General features: G+C 40.1%; 1 protein-coding gene across 1 annotated transcript; it reads left to right on the top strand.

Moving 5' to 3' along the window:
- The first annotated feature begins 194 nt into the window (after positions 1-194).
- ELK4 (ELK4, ETS transcription factor) lies at positions 195-19,107 on the top strand. The gene is made up of 5 exons (XM_027564282.1): positions 195-362; positions 6,593-6,808; positions 7,902-8,777; positions 9,470-9,586; positions 10,930-19,107. Exons 2-5 carry the CDS (start codon positions 6,602-6,604, stop codon positions 11,026-11,028), a joined length of 1,299 nt encoding a protein of 432 aa, XP_027420083.1. The 5' UTR covers positions 195-362; positions 6,593-6,601; the 3' UTR covers positions 11,029-19,107.
- Positions 19,108-24,106: the final 4,999 nt, after the last annotated feature.

The following is a 24,106-nucleotide window of genomic DNA, read 5'->3' as shown; positions in this document are numbered from 1 at the left end:
CGACGCAGCCGTGGGGGGCTCGAGAGAGGCGGCGGCCGCGGAGCGACTGGCAGGCTCAGCCGCGGCGAGGAACGCCCAGAGCGCGCGCGCCCGGCGGGTAGCGGCCCTCACGACCCGCGCCGCCGCCGCGTGCGGGGGCGGGGAGGGCGGGGCGCGACGAGCCGCGGCGGCGGCGGCGGCGGCGGCGGCGGGAGATGCGGGCGGCTGCGGGCACCCGGCGGGCTCGGCTCGGCCGCCGGCGCCTTCTCCGGCTCCGCCGCGAGGGTCGCAGCGGCTGCCGCGCCGTCCTCGAGTTCCCGGCGTGAGGAGAGGAGCGTCTTGTTGGAGGCGGAGACCCGGAGGGAGCCCCGCGCGTGGCCTCGGTGAGCGTCCGCGTCTGGGTCCCGCGGTCGCCGCCCCCGCCGGCGGGGCGCCGGGGCGGGGGGCTGGCCGCACCTCAGGAAGCGGGCGCGGGGCCGCGGCGCGCTCCCGAGGGGCCCGGCCCGGCCCGCTGGCGGGCCGGTGGGCGCGGGACAGACCCGCCTTGCTCCCTTCGCCCCTTATTTGGTCCCGCGAGGCCCCTGGGGCCAAAGGTGGCAGTGTTTTTTTATTCTTTTCTTTTTTCGCCGGGGGGGCGGAGGGGAGGGCCCGAGGGGAGCGTCTCTGGCTTTCTGTGGTGACAGGAAGTTGGAAAGTGAAAGCGCAGCGAGTCAGTGCTCACCCGGGCCCGGACTTTGATCTCCCCGGGGGCACGCGGTCTTCCGCGTTTCTTCCTCTCCCCACGCTCATAACTCATCCGGCGTCGACTTTCAGTCCTTTTTCTACTTCTTTCCAGCCAACCCTCTCCCCTCGTTACTTTCCGGTTAGTACACAGCTGCCGCGAGGCTTCTTTCTTGGGAAAACCAGTTGGAAACATCTTTTGGGGGCTGAATGTTAACTGACCTGGGCAGGCAACAGGGGACCTTGTTGACCGAGGTAGTCAAGAGATACAAGGTTGGCTCCCACCCCCCGCCCCCCAGGCTATTGGTATTTGAAGTTTAGGGCTTTTAAAGAAAAAGACTTCAGAGTTTCATCCCTCATCAGAACGGTTCACCCATCTCTTTGGTTGGTGTATAAGATCCTTCTTCCTCTCCTTTTGCCTTCTTCCACTCACCGTCCCACTGCGTGGAAAACTTGGTACTTCAGTATTTAAGACTGTCAGTGGTATTTTCTTTAAAACCTATTGTGATTCAGTTTTCCCCGTCAGTAACTCTCCCCACTTTGATTTTATTTAAACGTTAAAACTGCCTAAGTGGAATCCATTTAGGGAAATGTTTTAAAGTTTTTATTGTAATAGTACACTTTTAGTATTCTGTTGGTATAGAGTACTGAATAGTTAGATACACCAGGTTACTTTTTGACAGATACAAAGATTTTAACTCAAACTTCGCCTTAATGCCTTTTATAATTTGTTTCTGTTTTACTTAAGTAGCACTCTGAATTTGGAGACATTTATTTTTTGGGTCTTAGCTACTGTTTCTGAAAAATAGTTGGGCCATGGGTCACCACAGCAACTGGGCTGTGTGTATGATAAACATGTTTAGGGTGGAAAAGGTTTCGTTTAGTAGAGACTTCCTTTCCCTAATGAGTTACTTCCAATATGCTCCTTCTTTCCTTTTAGCACAGGGATTAATCTACTGTCTTTTAAGTATGAGTTAGTTAGTGTTAGTCGCTCAGTCCTGTCAGACTCTTGGCATGGACTGTGGCCCACCAAGCTCCTCTGCCCATGAAATTCTCCAGGCAAGAACACTGGAGTGGGTTGCCATTTCCTTCTCCATTTTAAGTGTTAGAATCAATTATGTTTTCCATATATAACCCCTCAAAAATCAGATTCCTTCATTTGGATCAGTTAAGTATTTCTCTTCCTCATTATACTACTTCTAAAAAACTCTTTAAAACTGAAATTTTGGGGAAAACTGTAGTTGTGAAAACATTGAGGTTTTCATGAAAAGGTTTTCAAGAAAAAGGATTTGGGTTTCTTTTAATAAGAATAAATGTATTAAATATTTGTGTCTCTTTATTTCACCTTTGTAATTTTAAGTAACTTCTGACTGTTTTTACTTTAATCCCCTTTCACAGCTGAAGAAATCGTTGAATTTCATATCAATGGCACACTTTTAGGAACTCAAATGAAGAGGTTCAGCTTATGTGCCCAGTGGTTCACCGCCTTTTCAATCAAAGAATAAACATATCAAAGTTGAATGAGTAAAATATTCCTTTAAAGTACCTGCTGAGGATGTCCATTTTACGTCTTCGTTAGTTTTTCCCAATAGAAGAAAAATTTTTTCCAGTACTTCAGTCCAAAACCACAGTGCCCATTTTCTTTCACAATAATTTTCTATCCTAGACATACTGTCAAGTACTACAGAAGCTTCAGCGTTTTCCACACAGTTAGGTTCTGCCGTGCAGTATCCAACAGCTCCACCAGGATTTGGCTCAGTCCACAGTTGAGTTCAGTTCAGTCGCTCAGTCGTGTCTAACTCTTTGCAACCCCATGGACTGCAGCATGCCAGGCTTCCCTGTCCATCACCAACTCCCGAACTTACTCAAGCTCAATCCACACTCTCCCCTAATAACCGAAGGGAGAGGTGGAAATTAAACCCGCACCACCTTGGGAACACTTCCCATTTGCTCAGGATGACTCTTGTGTGATTGTTGCGGAAATATTCACTGTTATTTCTGTCGTTTTGTACGTATTGCTTAGCCATTATAAACCTGTAGGGCTCAAGCATTATCTGCAAGATAGGCATAAAACTCTAGGATTTGGTTTGGGGAATTTTTCCAAAAACAAAGGAAATTATAGGCACCAAACCTGTAATAGTCTTGATATTCCAGTTCTCTGCTTGTCTGTCCTTTCCCTCCTCCCCTCCTCCTAGCTTCGGCATCGTCACCATCATCGTCTCTCTCACACATACACTGCTGTAAGCATTCTTAACATGAAGATGGTGTCTGGAAATGTAAAGACTTGGGTTCTTTGGTTAAGCTGAAATTTACTAGGGAATAGTTGTAACAGATTTAGACTAACAAATTGTTTAAGTGGGAAATATATATAGTTTAAAAGTAACTTACCATGACAGTCACCATTAGAAGAAAAGCCTCTCTGGTAAATTAAGAGAAATGACAGGGGACCCCTCCCCCCCAACTATACTTGATGGATATAGTATAAAACCACTGTTTTAATCCAGCTTAAGTGAGGCTCTAGAAAGCTGTTTTCTAGTGAACATGGTTATTTAGCATTAAAGTAGCACTTCATATTTGTACATTATTGTCAGTTATTATCTAACAATGTAATACAATGTAATACTTCTTTATAATCCTAGGTAATGTGAATGCTCTTATCCATCTAGGAAAGTGGTTTCCCTTGGGGACAGAGTACATGACTGTGATGAAAGAGACTTGGATTCATGGCCTCAGTTTCTCTGTTAACTCCCTAACTTTGGGAGGCATCTCCCTTTTTGTATTCTTAATTATTTTCTCATCTCTACTTTTGGACGACAGTATCTCTGTATAACCAGCTTCAAATTTATGACAATAATAGGAGGACATTTTGAATGTCTCAGAAAAATTACTGAGATATCTTACGATATAGTTGCTCATCTCTGGCCTTTTTGAAAGCAGACATCGTTGACTTAAGGATCCCGTCCTTTGTGAGTTGTGCATTGTTAGTGTTAGGTTTCTCAGGCCTAACTTTCGTGTTGTTTGGAGTGTTTGTTTTTAACGTTTTTATTGAGATATATTTCACATAGAGTAAAATTCGCTTGAAGTGTACAGTTCAGTGGTTTTAGTATATTCCCAGAGTTGTATCGCCACTACCACAATCTAAATTTAGAATGTTTTCATCACCCCATTAACAGTCACTCCCCTTTTCTTTTCCATACCCATCCCCCATTCCCAGCCCTAAGCAACCACCAGTCTGCTTTTTTTTTGCCTATGCAGATTAATGGCTGGTTTCTCTCCCTTAGCCTAATGTTTTCAAGGTTCATCCATTGAACTAGCCCATATCAGTACTTCATTCATTTTTCTGGCTAATATTCCGCTATGGGGTTATATGGAGGCTTTCCTGATAGCTCAGTTGGTAAAGAATTCGCCTGCAATGCAGGAGACCCTGGTTCAACTCCTGGGTTGGGAAGATGTGCTGGAGAAGGGACAGGCTACCCAGTGCAGTATTCCTGGGCTTCTCTTGTGGCTCAGCTGGTAAAGAATCTGCCTGCAATGTGGGAGACCTGGGTTCGATCCCTGGGTTGGGAAGATCCCCTAGAGAAGGGAAAGGCTATGTTTTGCTTGTCTGCTCATCAGTTGATGGACATCTGGGTAGTTTATACTTTTTTGGATATTATGAATACCACTCTGAACGTTCCTGCATATAAATGTCTGTGTGGACATATATTTTCATTTCTCTGGGACATATACCTAGGAGTGTAATTACTGGGTCATATGCTAACTCTGGGGAACTGCTGCAACTGTTTTCCAAAGTGGCTGTACCAGTTTACATTCCCATTGGCAATGTATGAGGGTTTCACTTTTCTCCACGTTTTAGCCAATACTTATCATCTGTCTTTTTTGTTTGGCTGCACTGGGTCTTCCTTGCTGTGTCTTCCTTGCTGGGTCTTCTCTCTAGCTGTGGTGTGTGGGCTTCTCATTGCGGTGGCTTCTCTTGTTGTGGGGCATGGGCTCAGTGTTGTGGTGCACAGCTAGTTACTCTGAGGCATGTGGAGTCTTCGGGGATCGAACCCACGTCCCCTGCATTGGCAGGCAGATTCCTAGCCACCAGGGAGGTCCATCACCTACCTGCCTTTTTGATCATAGCCATCCTAGTAGGTGTGAAGCAGTATCTTGTGTGGTTTTGATCTTTATTCCCCTAATAACTAGTCACATCTTTTCATGTGCTTAGTGGCTACCTGTATTACTTTTTGGAGAAATGTCTTTTCAAATCCTTTGCTTATTTTCAATTTTTTTAAATTGTAAGAACTCTTTATATTTTTTTGATGAAGGAGCCTTATTATATGAAAATGCTTTCTTTCATTCCAAGGATTGTCTTCTCATTTGATGGTATTGTTTACAGCACAAAAGTTTTAATTTTTGCTGTTGTCCAATTTATCTGTTTTTATAGTATTTTAACAGAATTGATTTGACTTAGTTTCTGTTCTGATCCAGTGAGATCTAATTCACAGACTGAAAACAGGAATGTTTTGTGTATGTGTGTGTATGTGTAAAGTTCCCTTATAGACGTTTTAGGATGTGCTTATGTATATTTGGCCAGAGTTTCCACCCTAAGATTTCTTTCTTAGAAACAAGATGTTTTAAAGTTTTTGTGAGGAAAATAACTTTGAGAGAACATTTCCCTGCCGCTCCATTGCCTAAACCAGTGGTTATTAACTGAGATGATACTGTCTCTCAGAATGTTTGGCAATGTGTGTAGACATTTTAATTGCCAAATTGGGCAGGAGATGTTAGTGGCATCTGGTTGGTAGAGGCCAGGGATGTTAAACTGCAATGCCAAAACAGCCTCCAAGAACAAAAGAATTATCTGGAGAACAAAAGAATTATCTGGCCCAAAATATCAATAGTGCTGAATTTAAGAAAGACTGGCCTAAACAGGAAGATCTTAAAACTTGAGATATTGAAAGGTTTTTCAGTTCAAATCTTGATAATCAAATAAAGGTTGCTAATCAAATAAAAGGATCTGTGTATAGGTGGACTTCCTGTGGACAGAATGGTGGCAGAACTTGTAAATCAGGGAACATTCTGCTGAGTTTTCAGTGCTGTCAACTTATACGAAAATTACATTTATTATAATGGAAACTATTCCCCCTATCTCTGGGCCACCCTGAGACACACAGAACATCCTGGCATATAAATCAACTGGGCTAGTATAGATAGATGCTGAAATGGCGGTCACCTCAGAGAATATGGAGAAGGAAATGGCACCCCACTCCAGTACTCCTGCCTCGAAAATCCCATGGACAGAGGAGCCTGGTAGGCTACAGTCCAAGGGGTCGCAGAGAGTCGGACATGACTGAGCGACTTCACTTCAGAGAATATGACGATGAGTTGTTTTTTTAATATTTATTTATTTAGCTGCACCAGGTTTGAGTTGTGACATGCAGATTCTTAGTTGGGGCATGTGTGCCCAAGTTCTCTGACCACAGACCAGCCCAGCCCCCCTGCATTGGGAATATCGAGTCTTAGCCCCGGGGCCCCCAGAAGTCCCGACAGTGAGTTTTTAAGATAAAATTTAGTAACAGTGATACTGCACTGGTTGGCATTCATCAGTCTGCTCCTGTAATTTATGAAATTAGCTTTATCTCATAGCAAGACTTTTCTTAAGCAGTATTGCATGTTTAAGAGTTTGGGTCTGTATTCAGATTGCCTGGGTTTAAATCTCAGCTCCACCATTTACTTGTGTGAGCTTAGACAAGTTACTTAACTCCGTAATGAATCAGTTTTTTCACATATAAAATGAGGCTGCAGTAGTATCTGTCTTAAGGATTCTTGTGGGATGAAATGAACAATTAATAGTCTAATGCATTTAAAGTGCTTAAAACAGTATGTGATACAGTGTTGCCTCTTTCAGCTCATTGCTATGGACAGTGCTATCACCCTGTGGCAGTTCCTCCTTCAGCTCCTAAAGGAGCCTCAGAACGACCACATGATCTGCTGGACCTCTAATAATGGGGAGTTCAAGCTTTTGCAGGCAGAAGAGGTGGCTCGACTCTGGGGCATTCGAAAGAACAAGCCTAATATGAATTATGACAAACTCAGCCGAGCCCTCAGATACTACTATGTGAAGGTAATACACGTCCACCTCGAAACAAAAATTGTTCCTTCTCTTCTGTTGAGGTTAGACATACTAATGTTGTGGTTTGTTCAGTTATTAAAGTAACTTTTTAATTGAGGTGTAATTGACATATTGCTTTTGAGTGTACAGCATAATGATGCAATATTTGTACGCATTGTGAAATGATCACTGTTTTGGTTTTAACTCAATTTATTTTACAGCTTCAGCAGCTTGGAATTAGAATAAAAGATGTAAATGTTCTAAGTGTATTTCTGCAAATTCATATTCAGTACCGGACTCCTATGCACATATTTTATTCCTAATTGCAGTTGTCTTTAAATAAAAAATGATTATAGAGTTAGAATAAGGAAAAGGAAATTTGAAATTCTTCAGCATAGATAAATACTCTTGTTTATATCATCAGATCAGATGAGATCAGTCGCTCATTTACTTTAAAAATTATCTCATACTGTTTTTTTAGATGTACTTAATTTTTACTGTTTAGTTTAACTCAGAACACAATACCTTAAAGAATAACTGTTAATACCTAGATTTGATTTCTTAGTTAAAATTTTTTTGTAATTTCTAATTATTTTGAATACATTCTTGGGCACGGAAGTAAAATAAAATGCTCAAATGAAGAGAATTAGAGTGAGAAGCTGGGATCTTAATTTCTTTCACCTTTGAGTGTTGATATTATCAGCTTTCCTGTGTGGAGAGATGAGGTAAGAAACAGCTCGAGTTTCTGAAGGAAGTAGGAACCTTAGAAGTAATGTTCTAAATTCCTTTTGCTTCCTGAGGATATGAGTGTTTTTGTACCTTTGGAGTTAAGCAATTAAAATCTTTCAGCTTTTATGCAACATATTAGTTCAGTTGTTAATAAGACATTTAAATGTTTTTAACTTGTACTCCATAATGGTCGGAACTGTGTTTGGTATGGCTGGATAAATTTAGGTGATTTTGAAGTTTTCAACTAAACTACCTATCAAATAGAAAACCCCATTCAGTCAGCTTTCTCATGATCTTTGAGGGGGTGGAGTAAAGTTTTAACAAATGCTTAAGAAAAGTTTAAGAAAGTCTGAGTGCTTATTTTATTTATCTACAGAATATCATTAAAAAAGTGAATGGTCAGAAGTTTGTGTACAAGTTTGTCTCATACCCAGAGATTTTGAACATGGACCCAATGACAGTGGGCAGGGTTGAGGGGGAGTGTGAAGCTTTAAGCCTCAGTGAGCTCAGCAGCAGCAGTTCCAAAGATGTGGAGAATGGCGGGAGAGAGAAGCCACCACAGCCTGGTGCCAAGACCTCGAGCCGCAATGACTACATACACTCCGGCTTGTATTCTTCTTTTACTCTCAACTCTTTGAACTCCTCCAATAGGAAGCTTTTCAAATCTATAAAGGTTGAGAATCCGGCTGAGAAATTGGCAGAGAAAAAGTCTCCTCAGGAGCCAACTCCATCTGTTATCAAATTTGTAACAACACCTTCTAAAAAGCCACCAGTTGAATCTCCTGCTGCCTCCATTTCAGCTGGCCCGGGTATTTCTCCATCTTCAGAAGAAACTATCCAAGCGTTGGAGACTTTGGCTTCCCCCAGACTGCCTTCCTTGGAAGCACCAACTTCTGCATCAGGAGTGACTGCCCCTTTTACCACCACACCTCCTGTTTCGTCCGTGTCCCCTCTGCAGGAGCCTCCCAGAACTCCTTCACCACCGCTGAGTTCCAACCCAGACATGGACACGGACATGGAATCAGTGGCTTCTCAGCCAATGCAGCTTCCAGAGAACTTGTCCCTGGAGCCTAAAGACCAGGATTTAGCTTTGCTAGAAAAGGACAAAACAAATAATTCATCGAGGTCCAAGAAGCCCAAAGGGTTAGAGCTGGCACCAACCCTTGTGATCACGGGCAGTGATCCAAGCCCACTGGGAATATTAAGCCCATCTCTCCCTACAGCTTCTCTTACGCCAGCGCTTTTTTCACAGGTAACATTCTCTTTCCTTTTAGTGCCACCATTTATCTTGTTTTTTCTCATCTTTTAAAACAAATCCAGAATTTATAACCTCAGTTCTCATTCTTCTACATAGTAGTTTTGCTTTAGAGAGTTTATATGTGACCCTGTGAAAGTAACCTAATTTTTCCACTTTGTCCTAAAGAAAATAAGTATATTCTATCTCTCTCTCTCTCTCTGGTGGAGGCGGGGGGTGGTCTTATAAAACAACAGTGACAATCTCACGTTAGAAAATAACAGATCCTGCGGACCTTAATAAACATGGTGTGATGTTGAATAACAAGTTTTACAGTTAGCTAACATTAGCTATTTCTTAACTTTTTCGTCTCATAGAACATTTAAACACATACCTACTCATTGTTAAGGGGAAAGCATAGTTGTGACTCAGTTACCCATTATTTTTCCATACTTGAATTCAGATTGGTTTTATTTTTCTATTTGACAAAGATTGTACGAGAAACAGTTTAGAAAATACTTTGACCTTTTTCTTTTCTGGGTTGTAAAAGTAATTTCCGACTGTTTCCTGAGGATAAGATTTCAGACTTGGAGATATTTGGAATGGAGAATAGGACAATATTTGGGTTCAGGGCTAATTGTGTATTATTACAAGGATAAAACATAATCCTGATAAGCCATTTAGTTATATTTTTGGCTTGTATATTGCAGACACCCATCTTACTGACTCCAAGCCCCTTGCTCTCCAGTATCCACTTTTGGAGTACTCTCAGCCCTGTTGCTCCCCTGAGTCCAGCCAGACTACAAGGTGCTAACACACTTTTTCAGGTAAGTTACACAGAAGCTTGTCTTTTGTAACTGGGGTATGGTAAATGAACAGAGAGGCAAAAAGGCAAAACTTCTATTTAAAAAGTGTTCCTTAGATTTACTTTTGAATTTCTAAGTGTTAGTTTTCTGGCCCACACATAACTCAGATAAATATTCACAGCAGAGTTTCCTTTTCATTGTTTACTATTCCATACATTTGAATTAGACTAAGAATTGTTCAATACTGTAGTAGATTTTGAGCTCATCCAGTTTTTTAAATCATTTTAAATGCTGGACATCCTCTTTTCTAAAAAAGTGTGTGTGTGTGTGTGTGTGTGTATATATATTTGGGGGCATTCTCTGCACATAGATTTCCCCTTTTAACCGAGGATTTTTTTTTTAATAGAAAAAACTCTTGAGAATAGTATTATCAAATACTCCCATTTTCCTGTCACTCAGAACTGATACTCATCAGCATTTTAAATATGCATGTATATATTTAAAAAATGAATATTGCATTACCTCTTAACGAAAATCTTATTAAGAAAGATCTCATAGCTGTAAACCATTATTTTGCCTAAACTATCTAGACTTTATAACTTGGTCAGCTTTCTTATATTGATTCATTCACTTATTCCAGGGTGACTCCCTGGGAGATTTTCTTAGATTTTGTAATTTAAATTTTCATTTGTTCTTTTGAAAATGAAATGGTAAGGGGTGGGGAAAGAAAAAAAATTGTTTAAATCTTTCTACTAATGCAATTACTTTTGCAGAAGCTTCTAAATTGCTGAATAGAAAGAGTATGGAAAATTTTCCATATTTTCCTTTTACATTTTTGTTTGCCTCTCACAAAGAGATAATTGATGTATATAGAGAAAGCCATAGTGCTCATGTAGCTTCAGCCTGGAATCTCCATACAGATTTGGTCTCAGAATACATGATGGGGAGTGCTTTTTTAGGATGAGCACACTGCAACTGTTTGCAGCAGGTATGAGATGGGCATCTCCTCCTGGACCTCTTTTTGACAGTCTGTGATTTGCTATATGACTGAATTGTGCCTGCTATCATTTACTGAACTTTCATTCGAAGTCAGGTGTGAACCTGTGTACTTTAGCATCTAAGGAAAAGTATAGATTTGTTCTTTACATTCCATCAAGGTAGGCTGGAGAGTGTTAATATGTAAGACAAACATTTTTTTTACAGTTTTTGTGACATCATATTGTTCCATGATAAACAGTCAGTGCCTTTGTCCTGTGAGCCACTGCAGGTGCTGCTGTGTTCTGCCTTAGGGAATGTAACAGGGACAGAAAGTGAAGTTTAGGATTGCATAATAGGATGATAATGTGTTTTATTTTCTTTCTCAGTTTCCTTCTGTGCTGAACAGTCATGGGCCGTTCACTCTGTCTGGCCTGGATGGACCTTCTACCCCTGGCCCATTTTCCCCAGATCTACAGAAAACATAACCTATGCACTTGTGGAAGGAGAGAATCAAGGCATAAGGAAAGAGAAAGACATTCAACACGATTACATTTAAAGTGAGGGATTGATACTTCACAATGCTGATAATAGACTGTTATGATTTTTGCCGTTCCCCATTAAAATGCTTTTTAGGATTCCCTTTGAATAGGACTCAAGGTAGACTGTATATAAAAATGCCTTAATTGGAGTCCAAACTCCACCTTCCTCTTTCTTTCTTTTTAAAAAATATTTTGAACCTTGTGTTAAGGAAATTTTTAATGGGGTTTAGCAGCAAGCTATGCTTTGCAAGAGAATTAAGAACAAAGTTATTCCTCTTGCCTTATTGGGACCCTTTGGCAGTTGTGCTTTGAGCATATTATATAAAGAAATACTAGTTAAATGAAATTAGCCTTATCTTTAGGACTTACATGTGCTCTGTTGAATGCTAAAAGTGAGTTGTGCATAAGCAGTGGAGGAAAAAGAATCATTCCTATTCACACGAAATAAGAATGGAGCAGGACTATTGGGGATATTCTGTTTTGCTGTGAAGTATAATCTATGTAAGCAACTCCACAAACAGTTACCTTATTTACATTTATTCAGGGTGGTTCCCTTAGTCCTATGTATGATCTTGCCTGAATCTGAACAGAGCATGGAGCTAGTTTATTCCCACATAAGATTTTTAAACCTGGGGCTTAAGGCAGTATTTGGAACAAACAGTGAGAATATGGGGCCTCATATCTGGCACAGAAATGTCATCTGCTGGTATGATTCCACACCCATGGAATACTTATGGTAAATGATGGCTTTTAGGGGGATGAACCTGGGATTTGAGAGTCTGAGGCATCTCTAAATCAAGGATTCAATTGAAAAAACTTGAAACATGTAGGCGTTTCCCAGTTAGAAGATACCCATTGTGAAGGACCTTTTTTTCTGTTCGTTTTATCCCATTTCGTACTATTTATTTATCTTTTAAATTTAAAGTTGTTGGAGGTTATGATAGTTTTAATTAGGAAGATGAAATGCAAAGTGAACTCTTTAAATCTGTAGTGAAGTAAAAATACACTTTTTTTTTTTTTTTTTTTAAATTAGGAAGTAGCAAAGCTCATCTGGAAGTGCTCATACATAGGGACTGGATTATTCATATTAGTAGTGAAAAATGTAGGCCTTCATCTCTGCCAGATTTGTGAAATGTTAGCATATAGTCATCACTGCCAGGTACAGACAGATTTGTTGAACCCCTAAGCTGATTTGATGCCAACATCACAGTGGAGTCTTTTGAAAAATTTGGCTTTAAAGTCCAGGATTAGATGATACGCTGCAGCCACCCCTCCGCCATCACCCCTGCCCATTAAACTACTCTTTTAAGCCTAGAAATAGTTCCTATAATTGAACAACTTGAACTAAATGGTATACGAAAGTAGTAAAGGACTTGAGGGCTCAAAGTGACACTGCTATAAACCAGCATCTCCCAGTTGTATATGTTTGCTTGAAATTTGTTTTATACAGGATAGAGAAACTCTGGTATAAGATGCCTGTGCTAGTTCATTAGTAGCAGAAGGATGGTATTCAGGGAGCTGCCTTTATATTTGTAGTGTTGGAGACCTGTTACTGTTTAATTGGTGGTTATCAGCTGAAAAGTTCTGTTCCTGAGATGTGCAATAGTAGTGTTTGTACTGTTCAATAGTGATGGGGAACAGACATACTGGATTTTTTCTCCCACATTGAATCATGTAGTTTGCATGCTTTTTTGAAATCAGACTGCTCAGCAGCGCTTTGGACTAGTTTTATTAGGTTAATTCACATTTTATACATTAGATAAGTAAATATTGATGGCTTGATTTAGTCTTTAAAATTTTGAAAGCACAAAAAGTATTTTATTTTGAATCAAAGGAGAAAAGCCATTGGTTTGTTTTCACAGATAGTATCTTTGATAACGAACTGTTTCAGTAAAAGGGTGCCTGGGAACCAACAGCACTATTAAAACTCAGTCAAAGCAACTTCCTAGGAACCAGTTTTAGTGAGTCCTCTGCCTGTAAACCTCTCCTGGAAGTCTCTGAGAGGTGTGGGCCTTACGAGGTTGATGATGATCTGCTTTTTCTTTGAGATAACTATTTAGGGGAAGCTGGTGTGTGTGTGTGTGTGTGTTCATGTTTTTAAGTGAAATAAAACTGCAACCATAGTGAAGTGTATGAGGCAGGCTGTTCTATTTGTAAACTACCTCCTTCCTGGGAAAGTCTGATTTTGAAACATCCACAGAGTTCTTCTTAGCATCAAAAGGTGACATACCACTTCAGATCAGTATTCACTGGAGAGGCTTATATTTGGTAGCTGTAGCTGGTATCCATCACTAGTCACTTTGCCAGGATGAATGCTGGTAGGCAGAAGTAGCCCAGGTTAAAATAGGAGAGCAGGTTTAGTGAACTTTTGCAGCTTCTGCTGTGATTAGCTTAGCTTTTCATTTGCTCTGGCCGGTATCTAAATCAGTTGTGTGCTGGAAGGTGTTTAACTACCAGGCTGTCTGAAGGGGAAAAGGCCTTAAATTGTAGCATTTGCTGAGTCCATTCTGTGGTGTAAGTGACTCCCCTGTGGCTGACTTCAGGCCACCACCTTGGAGCTGAGAAGGGATGCCCACAGGGGGCTCAGGTCCACACACTCAGCCAGTGAACCACTGCATTTATTCTGCCCTTGGGTGGATTGTCACCTAATTTCTAAAATAATTTTTTCCTTTTGGTTTGTCATAGTGCTTTTGTGATGTAATACTCTTCATGGCCATTTTTGTATTCAAACAAAGGTGGAAACTTCCATTGATTTTTGAAAAAATTTATACATGATGGAAGAATCCAAAAACCCTCAAAAGATCAACCTTAAGCTTCTTAGAGTTAAAAGTTAAAATATAGGTTTAATTTTTCTGTATTTTGGTGGCTAAAATACAGGTAATGTGACTTTTTCTTTAGATTTTGATGGGGAAAATAAGCCCATGAGCCTATATAGTAAAATGGAACTGGATTTTTTTTTTTTTTTTTTTACACTGGATTTTTTTTTTTTTTTTTACACTCAAAGAATTCCTTGAAGATTTACATACTCTATTAGAGATCAAAAAAAAAAAAAAGAGGGCTAGACTGACTGTTCAATCTATTTTACACGGCATGATTTCTAGTTTTTTCATCCTGTGTGTCACTTAGGTTTGGAGGGACATGTAGGTCAGAGGCTTGGAACTCTGGAGCCAAAACTGCAGGCTGTTGATGTTACACTGTACTGTCCACTCTGATGACAGTATTTCCTGCTGATCTCAGAACTTGTGTTACGATCCTGAAGTTCTCAAAGTCAGTTCTAATGAATTTAGGCCCATTAGAGCCACTCCTTGGCATTTCAGAGAAACATTCTCTAAGCTTTTTGAACACACACCTTGATCAATAAAAGGCTTTGAACACAATCCCCTATTGCAAATTTGTGTGTATGTTTGTTAGGTTATGTACTGCTAAACACAAAAACAGAAATTAAGGATGATATAAAAATAAATCTTGAGTAGAAATTCTGATGTTCTTCCTGCGTCCAGTAGATTGTGTTGTGCACCCTCTGGGGCACACTCTGCTTTAAAGACCCCTGACTCAGCATATTGTTCCTCAGTCTGATCTTGAAAAAAAAAGTTTTGGTTGTGATATATGGGGAAATCCTTTACATATTTGATCTGATTTTTATGTAAAATCTCTAGAAGAGATTAGGAACTTTTCAGCAGAGCTTGTCATCAGCTTTCTGAAATTTGCTCTTTCTTTTTCATACGTTGGTAAATAACCATTACCAAATGTTTTACAGAGCTTCGTGCTTACTGTTTGTTGACAGTGTGGCTGTCTCTTTTCCTTTTCATATTAGGTGACTTTAAAATTTACTGGCCATTCACAAATTTCTTTTGGCCTTATTATTATTATATTTTACCAACACTTTCAGAATTACTTCAAGTTGCTTTGTTTTAAAATACATAACAACTCCATTTTCTTGCTGCATTACTCAGTTTTTATTATTATTATTTTGGTAACATTTTGGTGTCTGAAGAAATACTTTCTTGATGAGCCTGTTCTGTGTATCACTTCATTTACTGTATATATATTTTATTTGCCTATGCCAGAAATGTAGAGTTGTGCTGAGGTACCATTCTTAGCTATGTAAACAAGTATGGTGACAAGTGTAGGTCTCTGTGCAGAAGCCTGGAGTTCTGAGTGAAGGACCGCTTTCCAGTAGGAAAGCTAGACTCCTCACAAAGTTGGTGGTCTGTTATCTGAGGGTGTGATAGGCCGGAATTGAGAAGTTAATTGTTCAATTCATAGTAATGAAGTGGAGGCCAGCCATGATTGTTCCAGCCAGGTACTCTGACCAGAGAATCAGTTGGGTGGAAAGTGTTTTGTTAGTTATCTTCCTGGTTTTGGGTCAGCAGAGTGTTTTGTTACTGTATTTAATGCTGCTTGCATTGCCTGAAACAAGGTGTCTGTTATTCTTCTGTGTCAACAGAACTGTGCTTACTGAGGTTGAAGTTTTAATCTTAGAATCTAGAATTCTTGTGGGTGGTGGTGTATTAAGCAAGAAGAGAAGGCGGTTTGATTTCATTTCTCGTACTTGGTGGAACCTGTTAGAAGGAAAGTCATGTTTTTACCTGTAAATGGAGCAGATCTGAAAAGGTGAGTTGTTGATGTAGTATAAATGTTCCATTTGAAGCTGCCGGTTTCTTCAAGCTCCTTTTCTAGAAGAAAAAAAAAAAATTGTGATAGATTGACAGCCTGGCAGAAAACAGTGATCTCTAGGGTGCTGTGATCTGCACTTAGCCATTATGAAAATGGAAATGAGAGTGGTTTATCTGAGAGGGGCAAGGTAGCTCTAAGCTTTCTATAGAAACCAGGAGATTCAGGCAGTTGTTAACATTTTCAGTGATACCTTTAACAAGAAAATTTATGAGGGATACAATCCAGCATAGAAAGTCTCTTGAACTCTAATCTTTTGAGTATAATACACATCAAGAAGTTTTATGAGGCTTAAATTTTTATTTTAAAATATTTAATTGGGAAACCAGAGCATTTTTTTCCAAGTCATTCTGATTGGCTGAGTGCATGTGTATGTGTACTGATTATTGACTTGAGTATGTGTTTGTATGTATGTGTGTAAATAAATCTATGTTTCAGAGGGAACATGGTCATCCTACTCTAGGATGGTTCCTAGGCTATTTTATACTAAAACTTCAGAAAAAAATTGGCTGCACTTTGCAGTTGTCACTTTTTAAAAAATAAATGCCTTGCACATTTCCATTTTTTTAAATGCATAGAATCATAGGCCTTAAAAATTGCTTGTCAACATTTTAGAAATTCTGTATAGTGCTACCTGTGATATACTTTAAGCAAAGTCACCATAAACTGTTCTCTTACGTTCATGTATTATTGAGCAAATAAGGATGTTCTTTCTATAAATTTCTACATTTTTGTGTAAAATCCTTGCTATATTGTGTTCTAAGTTTCTCAGAGAGGATGTTTATACCAGATGTAGTATTTCTAAAATACAGCTCTAACCATGACTGAGCTAGTGGTGGAGAGATTCTGGCACTGTAGCCTGTTTATCCTTTTGAACTATACATAGAAAGCATTCACAGAAACCTCAGAGTATCTTGGGCTGCATGTTCTTAGTTTTGCCTTGTTTCCCATCTCATCAGGGCCCATGCTGGTTCTTGTCCCCTCCAAGGATTATGAGCCCTGCGAAGACAAGGCCTGGGATCTTCTGGACAAGTTTGGGGGGTGGGGGTGCCCTGTGGTTGGGCCTGACTTCTAGTTGGTGGAATCGTTCAAGCCTGCCTAGAGTTCAGGGGTGGGAATGCCATGTACTGGTATGACATTCATTACTTGGCACTTTGGGGGCACCATTTTTAGCACTGTTTCATTTTTTAATAACTGGAAGCACTTAATGATTATTTTGTTTAATTTCAACTTAAGGATATTGAGGGTCAGGGACGTTAAGGTTTATTGTTTATACTTTCTGGAACTTAAGACTATTTGGATAAGGGATAAATGGATTACCCAGTGAGCCATTCTAGGCCCTGCAAGGTATGCTCTTTTGACTAGGATGCTTTAAAAAATTTACAATCTTTTAATATTGTGCTTTTGTAAAAATGTATGACTTTTAATAATTTGCAGTTGGTGCATTATACTCAACTTTGTGAACTTGCCAACTTTCTTTTCTGTTTAATCATTGTTGCTTATTGTCTATCATGTAGGGGACATAGTTCCTTCTAAGACATTTCATACTTTTTGTTTTTGATGGCAGTATTACCAAGGGTGTTTATGTGTACATTACATTCATTGCTTATGTGATAAAGGAACACCAACATATTGTATGAATTTCCCTGTTCAGTATTAGTGAAATTAAGATACATATATGTGAAATTAACTAAGATGCATATATGTAAAGGCAGAAATGAATACAACTAATTTTTGATTACTTGAGGCCTATTTATTTGGTTTGGCCATTCAGCCTTTTCTAGTCACAATCATAGGTATTTTTTTCACTTTTACCTTCTAGCAGTTTCATTTATCTTTGTGGGTAGAGAAGATTAAATATGAAACTCAGTCCAGTCATTTTGCTACTGATGGGCTTTGGATTGAGGCAAATACAATTTTCGACTAAAACTAGATTTTTAGAATGAAAAAACTTTTCACTAGATAATCAAGTTGACTTTTTAAAAAAGTGTACAATCTTGTGTTTTGAAGAACAAATAATTTTCTATGAGTCCTACTGGATCTTCAAGTGTGGACATCACTTGAAAATTAAATAATGTTAAACTTTTGATTTTCACCCACTGAATCTGTAAGTCAGAAAGAAAAAGCACGTCTGCTCTGGTGTTAACACACAGAGACGCATCCTTTACATCATGTGTCTCAGCTTGCCTCTGTGGTAATGAGAACTTGTCAGGGTGCTCTCCTCAGACCTTGATTCTTTCAGCTGTGAAGACAGTTACTTCATTGTTTATTTTTCTCCTTGTTTATTCTGTTGAAATCTGTCTCTCATAATATCTAGTATCCTCTACTCTTGTATAAACAGAATACTTACATAGAATGCCAGTGTACACCTACCTACCCAAAAGACTGCATTACTGCTAAAGTGTCATTAATAATTTGTCTTGATTAACTTCAGTGTAACTTACATGAGGGAGACCTTCAAAGTATTAAAACCACATTTCTTTTCTTTTTCCTAAAACAATTCAAGTGACGGTAACTGCCTACACATTTATTAAAATCACATCAATCATTGATGCAACTGGAGAGAGACTGCCACCTCTCTAGCCGAGCAGTCTGACTTACCTGTTGGGAAACTAAGGAGTGTTGTCTTAAGGTGATTAAGATTAGCCAGAGCCTTAGCTCTACGTGTGTGTGGCAGAGAAATTTTACAGAATCTAGGTTGGTGAGGAAGAGCCTGCGCTGACACTTTGAGGGCTTCAAAATATGCTGCTTTTAAGAGGAAAAAGTGTAGTTAATACTCAGTGCATCTCCAGACAGAGTAAGGGATTGCTCTGAAAACTAATCAGGTGATCTTTGTTTTCTATTGCTTCAAGTTTTATACAAAATATTGTTAAATTCTGTAATGATGATATGCATCTTTTTAGAAAGATAATACATTTTAAAAAACTATTTTATGTAAGAACTGACAGAGGAATTTGCTTTGTATAATGGCAAGCTGGCTTTAAGAAAGCACTGTATCAAATTTACTAGTCCAAAATTATATAGATATGTTAATAGATGTATGTGCAACTAGATATGGACAATTGTATTTTTTTAAATAAATATTTTTAATAAAATGACTTTCTGAATTACTTCCCTCCTTTCTCATCTATTGAGGTGGTCTCTATGTATTAAATTTCCATCTGTGCCAAATGTGGATAAGGAAAGTTCAGCTTTTCCAAAGGTTATCATTAAAACCTGGCCTTCACTATTTGATATATATCTACATTAAAATATTTAAAGCCTGTGTTGAGATAGGTAGTGAAAAGAGGAAATTGTAAAATGATTGTTGATATAAAAAGGAATTAAAAGAATACTAACTGGCTAGAAAAATTATTTGCCTTGTGAAATCTTTTTATTTTGCTTTTAAATTTTACTCACATTTTTCAGTTCAGTTCAGTTCAGTTCAGTCACTCAGTCATGTCCGACTCTTTGTGACCCCATGAACCGCAGCACGCCAGGCCTCCCCGTCAATCAATGACTCCTGGAGTCTACCCAAACGCATGTCCATCAAGTCGGTGATGCCATCCAGCCATCTCATCCTCTGTCATCCCCTTCCCCTCCTGCCTTCGATCTTTCCCAGCATCAGGGTCTTTTCAAATGAGTCAGCTCTTTGCATCAGGTGGCCAAAGTATTGGGTCTCAGCTTCAACATCAGTCCTTCCAATGAACACCCAGGACTGATCTCCTTTAGGATGGACTGGTTGGATCTCCTTGCAGTCCAAGGGACTCTCAAGAGTCTTCTCCAACACCACTCAAAAGCATCAATTCTTCGGCACTCAGCTTTCTTTATAGTCCAACTCTCACATCCATACATGACCACTGGAAAAACCATAGCCTTGACTAGATGGACCTTTGTTGGCAAAGTAATGTCTCTGCTTTTTAATATTCTGTATAGGTTGGTCATAACTTTACTTCCAAGGAGCAAGCATTTTTTAATTTCATGGCTGCAATCACTATCTGCAGTGATTTTGGAGCCTCCCCAAATAAAGTCTGCTACTGTTTCCACATCTGTTTGCCATGAAGTGATGGGACCAGGTGCCATGATTTAGTTTTCTGAATGTTGAGCTTTAAGCCAACTTTTTCACTCTCTTTCACTTTCATCAAGAGTGGAAAAGTTCTTAACTTCTTTAGTTCTTCACTTTTCTGCCCTAAGGGTGGTGTCATCTGCATATCTGAGATTATTGATATTTCGCCCAGCAATCTTGACTCCAGCTTGTGCTTCATCCAGCCCAGCGTTTCTCATGATGTACTCTGCATATAAGTTAAATAAGCAGGGTGAAAATATACAGGCTTGATGTACTCCTTTTTCTATTTGGAACCAGTCTGTTGTTCCATGTCCAGTTCTAACTGTTGCTTCCTGACCTGCATACAAATTTCTCAAGAGGCAGGTCATGTGGTCTGGTATTCCCCATCTCTTGATGAATGTTCCAGAGTTCATTGTGATCCACACAGTCAAAGGCTTTGGCATAGTCAATAAAGCAGAAATAGATGTTTTTCTGGAACTCTCTTGCTTTTTCCATGATCCAGCGGATGTTGGCAATTTGATCTCTGGTTCCTCTGCCTTTTCTAAAACCAGCATGAACGTCTGGAAGTTCACGGTTCACGTATTGTTGAAGCCTGGCTTGGAGAATTTTGAACATTACTTGGCTAGCGTGTGAGATGAGTGCAATTGTGTGGTAGTTTGAGCGTTCTTTGGCATTGCCTTTCTTAGGGACTGGAATGAAAACTGATATTTTCCAGTCCTGTGGCCACTGCTGAGTTTTCCAAATTTGCTGATATACTGAGTGCAGCACTTTCACAGCATCATCTTTGGATCATCACTGGAATTCCATCACCTCCACTAGCTTTGTTCATAGTGATGCTTCCTAAGGCCCACTTGACTTCACATTCCAAGATGTCTGGCTCTAGGTGAGTGATCACACCATCGTGATTATCTGGGTCACGAAGATCTTTTTTGTACAGTTCTGTGTATTCTTGCCACCTCTTCTTAATATCTTCTGCTTCTGTTAGGTCCATACCATTTCTGTCCTTTATTGAGCCCATCTTTGCATGAAATGTTCCCTTGGTATCTCTAATTTTCTTGAAGAGATCTCTAGTCTTTCCCATTCTGTTGTTTTCCTCTATTTCTTTGCAGTGATCGCTGAGGAAGGCTTTCTTATCTCTCCTTGCTATTCTTTGGAACTCTGCATTCAGATGGGTATATCTTTCCTTTTCTCCTTTGCTTTTCACTTCTCTTCTTTTCACAGCTATTTGTAAGGCCTCCTCAGACAGCCATTTTGCTTTTTTGCATTTCTTTTTCTTGGGGATGGTCTTGCTCCCTGTCTCCTGTACAATGTCATGAACCTCCGTCCATAGTTCATTTTTCATAGTTACATTTTAAAGAAGTATTTAAATTTTAATCAGACTTTTTTGTTTTAGTCCTTTGTAAATAGCAGCTTTTGCTTATTTCCACTCTAGGCACTGTTTCTTCACATAGTTTTTCAAGTTAGAAACTAGAGACTTCAGTTCATTTAGCAAATGAAATTAGGCCTTTTTAGAACTGTTCTGATAAACATGGGTGCAGGTGGGGTTAATAGGTGTAAAATCACATTGGAGGTCTGTTTGATGTGTCCAGATGAAAGTCAGAGGAACACACTGCTCCGAGGGGCATGGCAGCCCTGGTGAGACCCCTTCAGACGGTGGGCAGTGTTCCCTCAGCACAGGGGGTGGTACCTACTAGTAAGGCCTGCTGGATTCTCCTAGACCAACGTTCTGGTACCTAGAATGGTAGTCCCATGAGGGCGAATAAGTTGGGGAAATTGGGTCTTCACCTCTTGGAGAGTCAGAAAGCCTTTTAGAATACTAAAAGCTCTAAGGAGTCCTTTAGGAAAAAAGCTTGCTTAATCCACCACTTCTAACCTCTCTGACTGCTGACACACCCTCTTTTGAGAGCCATAATGTTGATTTTATAATTACTTTGTATTTCAGAGATGCAATCTAGTGATAAACAAATATCCTAATATTGGGTAATTTTCCAGGTGGGATTATTAGGTAGGAGAGAATCATTAACAGTTGTAAGATTTCATATTGATTGTCAGTACAAAGTACTGCACTTATTGGAATACACCATGTTACCATGAAGGGAGCGCATGAAGTTGACTTCATTTGGAATAATTTTACAGTAAGAGGGCATTATATAATGAAAAATGAAACAGGAACAGTAATTTCTAGCAGCTGTGCAAGGTTAGGTGGCAAGCACTGGTGTCAGGGGGGTTCCTGAGACATCAGACTTGATTTCAGGATTCTCATATGTTTTGAATACACCATCATTTGATAGGAAACCCTCTCTAGTCAAGGTCACCTTCGGTATTGCCAAATCCAGTGCCTGGTGTTCAGTCCACGTGGGACCTTGGGGCAGCGCTGGTTACTTCCTCCTCGGGATACTCTTCACATGCCTTCCAGGAAACCACATTCTCTCCTGAACTTCCTCCTGCTTCTGTGGCTTCTCTTATTTGCTCTGCTGGATCCTGTTCTTTTTTTTTTCCCAAACCTCTCCGTGTTACAGAATCCCAGGGCTCAACCTTCGAGCTCTACATTCTTCCCTGGAAGATCTCATTCCGTCCCATGGCTTTAAACAATCCATATATATATATATATTATATATAGCAAATAAATATATATATATAAACATAGCAAATATATATATATATATATAAAATCCTATATATACCTGAAGGTATAAATTTCACTGTAACCTATATATAGGTGACCGTGAAATTTATACCTTCAGGCTTGACTTTTAAGCTCTAGATTTGATATCTATCAGCATTCTTGACATCCAAGATTGCATCAAAAAGAACTATCCTGAGACAACTGTTGAGCAACCCCCTTGTCTTCAGTGTTAAATGGCGTCATCACATGCCCATTACACAAGTCAAATGCCTTGGGGTTATCCTTGATTCCCACCTTTCTTTCATGCCCCCAACCTGATTTATCAGCATATTTTGAGTTTGACTTTCAAAATACACTTTAACCCAATCACTTTCACCACTTCTGATGCTACCAACATTGTCCAAACCATCACCGCCTGACTTACGTAGTTGACTGCAGCTGTACCGTTTCTGGTGTCCCCAGTTTTATCCTTGTTCCACAGTCTCTTCACACAGCCACCAGAGTATCACATTTAAACACGTAAATCAGATCATGAAACTTGCCTGCCTGGAACGCTCCCAATAACGGTCACGTGACAAAAAAAAAACCACATTCCTACCATGGCTTATATGATCTAGCCCCCAACTCCCACCCTGAGTTACTTCCTGCCACTCTTCCGCCTTCCTCACCGCACTCAGCCACACTGGCCTGCTTGCTGGCCCTCAGATTCTTCAAGCATACTCAGTCTAAGGGTCCAAGGCCTTTGCACACACTGTGTGCCCTGCCTGACAGGATCTTCCCCGGGTGCTTGATCGTGTCTTTCTTTTTGGTTTCTTCATAAATGCCACCTCTTTAAAAAGGCTATCTGGAGCCTCTCTTGACATGCCCTCTTCCCATCCCCCTTTCCTACTTTATTTTTCTCTGTGGCACTCGGTTGTCACTCATCCCGTGGCATGTTATTTCTCCGTGTACTGTCTTTGCAAGGCAGGGACTTCTAATTCTTTGCTGTATCTGCACCTAGATCAGTGCCTTAAACCTAGTAGGTGACCAGCAAATCTTTTTAAAATGAATGAATGAATGATCTAAAAGACTTTAGTCACTGTGTCTTCCTTTTGCGAATCTGGTGTACTGATGGGTTCGATTCCAAGTAGCAGAAGGAAATGTAGGAACAGGATAATTCCACAGCACTCTGAAATGTCAAAACCCACCAAAGAAGATCAGGAAGAAAGCCCCGCTTTCTCTGTACCTGATAACGGAAGTGTGGGATAAAAGCCTTCGGTCTCTCCTTATTCTGAGTCTGTGTAAGAGGGAAGAGTGGTTTGCAGTCCCCGCTCTGAGAATTTTACTTCTAAACTATCAGCCACGTGTATGGCTGAGAGAGACCCACGTCAGGAGAGACCCGTCTTCAGGGAGCATTGGATCGTTTGTTTCTGTGTGCGCGCTCAGTCATGTCCAACTCTTTATGACCCTGTCGACTGGAGCCCACCAGGCTCCTCTGTCCATGGATTCTCCAGGCAAGAATACTGGAGTGGGTTGCCATTTTCTCCTCCAGGGGATCTTCCCGACCCAGGGATTGAACTTATGTCTCCTGCGGCTCCTGCGTTGGCAGGAAGATTCTTTACCACCAAGCCACTTGAGAAGCCCCCATTTGCCTTTGAGCGTATATAAAAGGATCGATTGTCCATAATGGACAACAGGCT

The sequence above is a fragment of the Bos indicus x Bos taurus genome, chromosome 16, assembly GCF_003369695.1.
Source record: "Bos indicus x Bos taurus breed Angus x Brahman F1 hybrid chromosome 16, Bos_hybrid_MaternalHap_v2.0, whole genome shotgun sequence".
In the NCBI taxonomy this organism is placed as follows: Eukaryota; Metazoa; Chordata; class Mammalia; order Artiodactyla; family Bovidae; genus Bos; species Bos indicus x Bos taurus.
Note: the sequence above shows the minus strand (reverse complement) of the source record. Positions and strands in the feature narration are given on the sequence as shown.

What these genes read in the sequence shown, in the direction of transcription:
- ELK4 (XM_027564282.1), top strand. Translation starts at nt 6,602, where the DNA reads ATGGACAGTGCTATCACCCTGTGGCAGTTCCTCCTTCAGCTCCTAAAG. An exon ending in CGCCAGCGCTTTTTTCACAG is followed by an intron (nt 8,778 to 9,469) that starts GTAACATTCTCT and finishes TGTATATTGCAG; the next exon opens with ACACCCATCTTACTGACTCC. An exon ending in GTGCTAACACACTTTTTCAG is followed by an intron (nt 9,587 to 10,929) that starts GTAAGTTACACA and finishes TTTCTTTCTCAG; the next exon opens with TTTCCTTCTGTGCTGAACAG.